General features: G+C 42.2%; 1 protein-coding gene across 2 annotated transcripts; it reads left to right on the forward strand.

Annotated features, from left to right (window-relative positions):
* The first annotated feature begins 1,008 nt into the window (after positions 1-1,008).
* On the forward strand, positions 1,009-8,137 carry LOC115108213 (cystathionine gamma-lyase-like). Of its 2 annotated transcripts, XM_029632292.2 has the most exons (12): positions 1,015-1,386; positions 1,788-1,869; positions 2,025-2,120; positions 2,269-2,378; positions 2,760-2,894; positions 4,435-4,492; positions 4,578-4,655; positions 4,955-5,107; positions 5,388-5,509; positions 5,730-5,782; positions 6,906-7,044; positions 7,291-8,137. In XM_029632292.2, exons 1-12 carry the CDS (start codon positions 1,210-1,212, stop codon positions 7,303-7,305), a joined length of 1,218 nt encoding a protein of 405 aa, XP_029488152.1. In that variant the 5' UTR covers positions 1,015-1,209; the 3' UTR covers positions 7,306-8,137. The 2 variants fall into 2 exon arrangements, with proteins under 2 accessions (XP_029488153.1, XP_029488152.1); XM_029632293.2 differs by lacking the exons at positions 6,906-7,044; positions 7,291-8,137 and adding an exon at positions 6,682-6,899 and having other exon boundaries at positions 1,009-1,386.
* Positions 8,138-9,571: the final 1,434 nt, after the last annotated feature.

A 9,571-nucleotide genomic window follows, 5' to 3' on the forward strand; every position in this document is an offset into this window, starting at 1 on the left:
GATAAGTGTGTGAATTGGACCATTTTCCTGTCAAAATGTAACAAGCACTTTTGGGTGTCAGAGAAAATGTATGGATTAAAAAGTACATTGTTTTATTTTGGAATGTAGTGAAGTAAAAGTAAAAGTTGCCAAAAATATAAATAGTAAAGTACAGATACCAAAAAAAACAAGTAGTACTTTAAAGTATTTTTACACCACTGTATAACTCCGATAAAGAAATATTCTGCCAGGTGCATAGTCTGTGGTTATAGAGTAAGACCCTAACAAGGACTGTCTATAAACTTAAAATTTTTACTTTACAGTCAAACTGTCTTCTGCCTGAAACACTCAACAACATAGCACACCAGCCCCCCCCTGTGGCACAGGACTGGAAATAGTGTGATAGAGAAAAGGTGTACTGCTTTTTATCACAGCAATAACTTGACTCTCCTCCGTAGCATCAATGGGAGTGTTGTTGTTGTTGTTTTACATCATTTACATTATTATGTACTAAGAAGAAAAATACAAATGTGTTATAATAACTCTGTGTATATGTTTATGAGTGTGGAAAAAATACACTAAACTGTCTTCAACAAATTAGTGGTATAAATGTGTCTTAGATTACTTTGAAACTAAGAACAAACAATATGATTTGTATGTAATCAGGGGCGGACTGGGACCAGAAAACTGCACCGGCATTGCTAACACACCGGCCCATTTTTCCCTTCCCTTGAGGCCCCCACACCGGCCCATTTCCCCCCCCCCCCCCCCCTCAAGGCTCCAAAACCGGGCCATTTTTTTCTGGAGGCCCCCATTGCTAACCAGATAATTCAAATTTTGCTTTAAAAAAAAACAAGTTGGACAGGCCCAAATGGACCAGCCTACCAAAATGCCAGATAGCCAGTCCGCCCCGGCGCGGATGTAAATATATAATGCCGCATACTCTTCCTCCTATTGGCTTAAACCATGCATCATACCATCATTGCTGTGGAAAAATAAACCATGCAAGCAAGCATAGCAAACAAGCAACGAACTAACTCGGGTTACGGGAAGTCCCTGAAATACCAATCGGTGCCATCCTCCCCTTGTAGAGAAGTGGTGATTGGGTTAGAAAGGATTTGGGCGTTTACACTTCGCTGTTAAATTCTCAATTTACTTTTCATTATGAGTATTCAACGGTAAAACATAGCGACACATCACTCTCAGGGAACCGGACTGGATTTGCAACACATGGCTTCTCCACACCATCAAAACGGCTTGTCCACCGGTTTCCACCCGCAGTTCAAATCTTTCGCAACAGAGGCGATCCACGTTGGGCAAGAACCGGAGCAATGGAAATCTATGGCCGTAGTACCACCTATTTCTTTGTCCACCACGTTCAAGCAGTATAGACCTGGAGATCATGCTGTAAGTTGCCTGATGCAATAACCTTGGTGTCTGGTATCGAAGGCTGTTAGTTCCGTATAGGGTGTCTTTATACCAATCCGGTATACTGAACCGGTCCCGTTCAACGAATTTTCAGGGAAAATGTTGATGTTAATATTCTTATGTATGAAAGTATGGTTGCTAGTCTTTCCCTGCCTAGCACATACGTTACCCATTTTATTACACAGTCAGAATGTTGTCTGCGCAACCTTTGACAGTGATGGGGAAATGAGTTTTTTTTTGTGACGAATATGTGAAAGTGAACCATTTATTAGATTTTACCGGATCATTAATGAGCAGGTGATCATCAGTACCAGCATCTGTTTATCTATAGAAGCTGTGGCAAATGTGTGCTCTCTACATGTAATGTATCTTCTCATCAGGGTTTTGAGTACAGTCGGAGTGGAAACCCGACCAGAAACTGCCTGGAGAAAGCTGTTGCTGCTCTGGATGGAGCAAAACACTGTATGTGTTCATGTCAGACACCATTACCTCGTGAATTTGTATCTAATCAAATTGAACAAGTTAGAGAATGTATAGTCTAAAAGGTCGAAAATAGAGTTAACTAGCCTCGTGATGATGTGTTCTTTGAACTATCGTTAACTGAATTTCCTGTGTAGGTCTTGCTCTCGCCTCTGGGCTGGCTGCGACTATGACCATCTCTCACATGCTGAAAGCTGGAGATGGCATTGTCTGCATGAACGATGTGTACGGAGGTAAGACATGGCCCACAGTGTCTAAAACTGTCTAGAGAACCACCGAAATGGTAGACAACATTGTGGGTGAAAGACCACACACATCTAAGTTTTTATATTTGATGCATATGACCATGAAGCAGTAATAGATTATGATTTTTCTCTACAGGTACCAATCGTTATTTCCGAAAGATTGCTGCAGAAGTTGGCTTGGTTGTGTCCTTTGCTGATTGCACCAAAATCGAGTTGCTCCGGGCTGCTCTTAAGCCAAACACAAAAGTGAGTGGAATTCTAAGTCTACTTAATGACCTTATTGCACTATTTATTTTTTGCCTAAATCAACCCAGGTTTCAGGTTTCTTATTCGTACAAGAATAGACGTCATCCAGCATCAGCGCTATTTTTTTTCCCCCCCCTTTTGTTCTTTATGTTAAGTGCTCCATCCTGAGCTTTGCTGTGAGTCATCGGACTCCATTTGAGAATTCAATACGAGGCGCTTCACTCTCCCTGTGACTTGTCTCTCCAGTCCCTACATGACTATAGTTTAGGAACTATATGTTATAGCTGTGAGTTTTTGGTTGGGAGCCAAACTATGAAACCCAAACACCTGTTGAACTTCTATTTAAAAACAAATATGCTCTTTTATTTTCTCTTTATGTAGTTGGTATGGATCGAGACCCCCACCAACCCCACCATGAAAGTGGTGGATATCCAGGCCTGTGCAGATGTGGTCCACCAACACAACACTAATACCGTGGTGGTTGTGGACAACACTTTCATGTCAGCCTACTTCCAGGTTTGTTTACAGTACCAGTCAAAAGTTTGGACACTTACTCATTCCAGGGTTTTTCTTTATTTTGTACTATTTTCTACATTGTATGACATTTTCTACAAACTATGAAATAATACATGGAATCATGTTGTAACCAAAAAGGTGTTTTAGGTTCTTCAAAGTAGCCACCCTTTGCCTTGATGACAGCGTTGCACACTGAGTTATTCTCCTGGAATGCATTTTAGTTAAAAGGTGTGCCTTGTTAATTTGTGGAATTTCTTTCCTTAATGCTTTTGAGCCAATCAGTTGTGTTGTGACAAGGTAGGGGTGAAAAGACTATATTTTGGCAAGAACAGCTCAAATAAGCAATGAGAAACAATAGTCCATCATTACTTTAAGACACAAAGGTCAGTCAATCTCGAAAATTTCAAGAACTTTAAGTGTCTTCAAGTGCTGTCGCAAAAACCATCAAGCGCTATGATGAAGATGGAGCTCATGACGGCCGCCACAGGATTTGCAGCCAAATAAATGCTTCCGAGTTCAAGTAACAGACACGTCTCAACATCAACTGTTCAGAGGAGACTGCGTGAAGCAGGCCTTCAGGGTGGAATTGTTGCAAATAAACTACTACTAAAGGACATAAGAAGAGACTTGCTTGAGTCAAGAAACTCGAGCAATGGACATTAAACTGGTGTAATTGTCTAAATTTTTTATATTTGGTTTCCATGTCTTTTGTGAGACTCCGAGTAGTTGAGTGGATGATCTCCGCATGTGTGGTTCCCACTGTGAAGCATGGAGGTGGGGGTGCTTTGCTGGTGACACTGTCGGTTATTTATTTAGAATTCAACACACACTTAACCAGCATGGCTACCAAAGCATTCTGCAGCAAAACACCATCCCATCTGGTTTGTGCTTAGTGGGACTCAACTGTTTTACAACAGGACAATGACCCAACACACCTCCAGGCTATGTAAGGGATATTTGACCAAGAAGGAGAGTGATGGAGTTCTGCATCAGATGACCTGGCCTCCACCCAATTGAGATGGTTTGGGATGAGTTGGACTGCAGAGTGAAGCAGCCAACAAGTGCTCAGCACATGTGGAAACTCCTTCAAGACTGTTGGAAAAGCATTACAGGTGAAGCTGGTTGAGAGAATGCCAAGAGTGTGCAAAGATGTCATCAAGGCAAAGGGTAGCTAGCTACTTTGAAGAATCTCAAAATATATTTGGACTTGTTTAACACTTCTTTTGGGGGGGTTACTACATGATTCCATATGTGTGATTTAATAGTTTGTTACAATGTAGAAAATAGTAAAAATAAATAACCCTTTAATGAGTGGATGTTTTCCAAACTTTTGACAGGTACTGTATTATGTTTGTTATGCATTGCTCCATTCAGCCCAGTGGCCGTTGGAGATGACTTAAGCCTAATGATTTGAACTGGATGTTCCTTCATTTCACGCTCTCTTAAGCTTCCTAACACACCCAGTCATTTCCTCTCCTCATAGACCGGCTCAAACAGAGTCATTAACCCAAATGTACTCTGCTTGTCTCTTGCTCTTTAGCGCCCCCTGGCCCTCGGCGCGGACATATGCATGTATTCAGCTACTAAGTACATGAATGGTAGGTAGACAGTTTGTACATCGCTGTTGACTGAAGAGAATCCCCATTGGGTTTGATCAAATGAGTTTAAATATTTGATTGACAGGTCACAGTGACGTTGTAATGGGCCTGGTGTCTGTGAACCGGGAGGACCTGTATGAACGACTGAGGTTTCTACAGAACGGTGAGAGATGAATGAATAGCAACTGGCAAAAAGACATGTATGTTTAGGTGATAAACCGTCACATTTTTACCCTACTATGATTCGAAGCACTCATCGGCGCAGTTGCTCAACTCTTGTGACCTACTTTCGCTCATCAAACATCCGCACATGCTCGTGATGCCAGGGCTTTCCACCAATTCTAAACCGCCGATAAAGAAGGCTTTGTGTAGCACTCTTGTTGGTTGTTTGTCTGAGGGGCTGATTGGTAGGTTTTGTAAGACTTTGTTCTTCCTTATTGTGCCTTAATCCTGATCCTAAAGCCCTCGGAGCGGTGCCGTCCCCCTTTGACTGCTACCTGTGTAACCGCGGCCTGAAAACCCTGCACCTGCGCATGAGGCAGCACTTCAAGAACGCCCTGGCAGCGGCCAAGTTCCTGGAGGCCGACCCCAGGGTGGACCGAGTCATCTTCCCAGGTGACGGGGGTGGGGTCTCTGGATATCAAAACTAGTATTTCTGTATGTTGTATAAAACACATGTAACATATTTTGACATGACCTGCTTTCTGGATGATATAAAAAATATCAATGTAGTCACTCTGGTAATTCCCTGGGCCAGTATAAACACAGTTCAGTCACACAGCACATGCATCTCCAGTTACCCTCATATTTTCTGATTGAATGGACCGCACCTTGTGGTCATTGAATCTAACAGTTGACCGATTGGTTTTCCTCTTATTCCCTCTCCACTCTACAGGCTTGCCCTCCCACCCCCAGCACGAGCTGATGAAGAAACAGTGCACAGGCTGCCCAGGGATGATCACCTTCTACATAAAGGGAAACCTGGAGAACGCCACCATGTTCCTCAGCAACTTAAAGGTAATTACAAAATTGAGATGCTCATGTGTGATTGACACGACAATGCCAAGACGAGCTGTACTGGGCTGATATGGTTATGCATACAACGTAGTTGCTGGAAGTGACTGCAAGGATCGGCTCTATAGTATGAATCGGGCATTATTGTATTTTACTACAGTATGTGTTGATTCAATCACAGATGGACACTGCAATAACATTGTGCTGTTTTTTTTATTTCAAGTTATTTGCACTTGCCGAGAGCCTCGGTGGTTATGAAAGCTTGGCAGAGCATCCGTAAGTATACCCAAATATCATCAATAAACATTAACCTGCTACAATATTACCATTCATTCACTATTCCACTAGTCTTGTTAATTACAATGTTTCAGCTGAACCAATTAATATGCTGTAGTATGAAAATGTTCAGTATTTTAATTGCTTAACTTTCAACAACAATGCCATAAGGGGGCAGCAGTGGTTAAGATAATTGTATTGATTTTGAACCAACTTGAATCAGACAAAATACATTTAACCTGTTTTAATAGTGGAAGAAATTGAGACCTGCACACTGTCAAAAATAAATGGATCCAAAACTGAGGCTTGAATGCAAAATAAAGATAATGTTTAATGGAAACATCACAGTGCCCAAAGAATATCATAATGCAAGAAAGGGAATAAATAAAAGGTGAAAACAAACGGTGACCTCACGCCATCAGTGTGAATTGTTGGTGCACACACCTGCTTCTTAGATTGCATCCTACCTGGCAGGCCGCTCCTGCCTGGTGACGTGGAGAAGATCTGTCTGCACCACGTACACTCATTACTGGTGTCCCCCAGGGCTTGGTTCTAGTCCCTCTTCTCTCGATAAACCAAGTCACTCAGGAGACCATGTGAGGATATGACGGAGCTATCATTGCTATACAGATGACACTCAAAATTCAACCTCCAGCTGTGTACCCCCTCTAGCACCAGGGCAGGGTCAGCGCACTCTCAAATGTTGTTTTTTTGACATTGTAAGCCTGCCACACACACACTATACAATACATTTTATTAAAACACAAGAATGGGTGAGTTGTCACAACCCGGGTCGTGGGAAGTGACAAAGAGCTCTTACAGGACCAGGGCACGAAAAATATATTAAATTATTTTGCCATCTTACATATTAAACCGTATTTGTGAATAACTCCCCACAGGTTAAGCCCAGTCCAAGCTCTTCTCTGTCCTGACACCCCAATAGTGGAACCAGCTCAGACCTGTTCAATAGAGTCATGATAAAATGTCTTTAAGTGCTTTCAAGCTACTCTAATTGAGGTACAACATTATACACACCCCTGCATAACTTGGCCTTTAATCAGAAATTCACTTTTTTTGGTTTGAATAGTGAGCTATTTATTACCCTCTTCGTTCCCTCTCTCAGAGCGATAATGACCCATGCGTCTGTTCCTGAGAGTGATAGGGCGGCCCTTGGGATCAGTGACACACTGGTCCGTCTGTCTGTGGGGCTGGAGGACGAGCAGGACATCATCGAGGACCTGGAACAAGCCCTGAACGCTGCTGTAAGTACACTACACTCCCTAAAAACAGGTCTCAAGTCAGCTAGCCTAACACCAAGAACCACAGATTTCTGCCCAGCGCGAAGTACAGTATCTATACCAAGTCCAGACAAATGGGTCCTGGTCAAGAAGTGATAATTACCCCTGGAATATTTTTGCCCCACACATCTGTAGCAGATCTACTGAATATCCTGACCACACACACAGTTGTTTCCATCTGTTGATTTATTCCCTCCTTATTTTGAACAGCATCCAAAGAAGTAATATCTTCAGCACGTGCCATGACCAGAGGTGGTCTGTCGTCAGCGGGACGGAGCAGCGCTTTAGCACAACGCACACAAATGATGAAATCATCATCAGGGAACAACCTGCTCTTTAAACATGACTCCTTAATTATTTAACTGATTCTTTGGATGCTGTTTTTATCAGGAGCACTTCCAAGGACTTTTTAATCCATTTGGCTGCTTTTGCATTATTTTAATGTTATCTTTTGTTTGAAGGGTGTTGACAGGGCATTGTGAATTTGAATAAACTGGTATCCGGGACACTAGAGTAAGGCAAAACCTGAGTTACTTTCTGCTTCATTTAGTTAACTTGAACTAATGAACCAGAAGATCTTGCTCTGGAAATGTCTGGATAGTATGCCTAGATGGATAATGTATGCCTAGATGGATAATGTATGCCTAGATGGATAATGTATGCCTAGTAAAGGGAGCGTGGGGAAGCTTTGTCCCCCAGAGTTTGTCTTAAAGTTGGCCAGTGAGGGAGTGCCAGTTTGTCCTTGCCGAGCAGTTTTATATTTTTAATGGAATGACAAACTAGTGCTGTGGTAGGATTATTTTTTGAGCTATGTGGTGGTGTTGCTGAACTCGACTCAGTTCACTAACGGGCTTGTTCTCTGATCAAATCACAGTGACATCAGGGTTTTCTATCTGAGGAGAACCAACCCCACATGTTGGAGCTCTCATCTGACGGTGTAATCTATCACATATACTGCATCTGCCTGCTACTCAATGAATGTGCTTTGTTTGGGAAAGACCTCGTTTGATCATGTGACCATTACCAAACTCAATAAAATCAGTTTGCAGTACATTAACCTGTGCCTTTCACTTCTGTAGAATGTGGCCTAGCCGGCAACTTTGTCCTTTAATATAAACAATGAAGTAAAATAACCTTGTTTTGGCAGCTACGCAACATCCGGGTCTAGCATTAGCCACTAGCAGGACCAGGGTTGCTTACAACAAACCCACAGCAAGGTAGCTCTCCAGGACCAGGGTTGGTTGCAAGGTAGCTCTCCAGGACCAGGGTTGGAGAGCCCTGCTCTAGTGCCACCTGGTAACTTTATGCAGACTCAAGACATGGATAATCTTTTAGCCATAGTGCACTTATGACCCTTGTAAAAATCTGTCCTCAATGAAGTATTTACACATTCAAGCTTCTACAGTAGGGCTGTTTGATGTACCCCTCCCTAGGTTTGGAGCACTTCCAAATACACACTGCTGTCACATTAAGTGGTTCCCTGGCTCAACATTTGAAACGCATGAATGGGTTTGTTAAGGTTCAAAATGCCTGCCAGGGTGGATACCTTTCAGATCAAGATTGTCACACTGCTGTATGGTCTAAGTGTAGAAGTTGAGCTGTTAAACGCTTTGACACCCTCTTTCAGATGTGCTCCGCCCAAATGTTTTGATTTCCACAATTTGAACTGACTTGTTTGAGTGGTGGTGGTAATGTCCTTTGGCACAATGCTCCCCACCACTGTCACTCCCCCAAGTCTGTTCCTTTGCTGCAGCAGATAAGACTATAGGTAAAAATGAAAGTACCCTCAATGTGTGCATCAATACATGTGCAATTGTATTAAATGCATCTTTTTTGGGGCCTTGTCAGATTTTGTCTGTGTTTAGTACATATTCTCTATAGTCGAAGCCTAACAGCAGTTGGTACAGCTGAGCATAAATTTAAATAGTATTTTTATTTTACTGGGCTGATAGTAACTGCAACTGATGGTCATGGTGCTTTCAAGACAAAAGTGAACTCCAAAAGAAACTATGTCAAATGACGTCAGTGATCTTCAGGTCAGAAAGTTGGAGCTCTAGAAAGATGCCCGAGTTACGAACTTTGAATTCCAAAGTGGATGATCGTTCAAAACTCATTTTTCCCAGTCAGATCTCATTTTTTTCAGTTGTTTTGAACACTGCATTAGTCTCAGTGGAGGGAGAGAGCAGCAGAGAGTCCGCCTCTCTTTCCTCCAGAGGGGACACCTCTTCTAACTGAAGTCGCACCGCTTCCACATCTGCCTCATGCACAAATATTGTTCCTATGACCAGAGATTTTGAAATATTCCATGATATTAAAACAAACAAGATGCTAATAAATAATAAAATGCAGGGCTATCGATACACTTGGCTATTCATTCATTGCAGCTGCAGCGCGAGTGAAAGTAGGGAGAAGCGCATTGTTTTGTAATAGTGTTGAATAAAAACTTATTTACAAAAACAGCACTCTTGCTGGTCATGGTTTTATAAAAGTT

Source organism: Oncorhynchus nerka, linkage group LG24 (genome assembly GCF_034236695.1).
Source record: "Oncorhynchus nerka isolate Pitt River linkage group LG24, Oner_Uvic_2.0, whole genome shotgun sequence".
NCBI classification, from domain to species: Eukaryota; Metazoa; Chordata; class Actinopteri; order Salmoniformes; family Salmonidae; genus Oncorhynchus; species Oncorhynchus nerka.

What these genes read in the sequence shown, in the direction of transcription:
- LOC115108213 (XM_029632292.2), top strand. Translation starts at nt 1,210, where the DNA reads ATGGCTTCTCCACACCATCAAAACGGCTTGTCCACCGGTTTCCACCCG. An exon ending in AGCTACTAAGTACATGAATG is followed by an intron (nt 4,493 to 4,577) that starts GTAGGTAGACAG and finishes TTTGATTGACAG; the next exon opens with GTCACAGTGACGTTGTAATG. An exon ending in GGACCGAGTCATCTTCCCAG is followed by an intron (nt 5,108 to 5,387) that starts GTGACGGGGGTG and finishes TCCACTCTACAG; the next exon opens with GCTTGCCCTCCCACCCCCAG.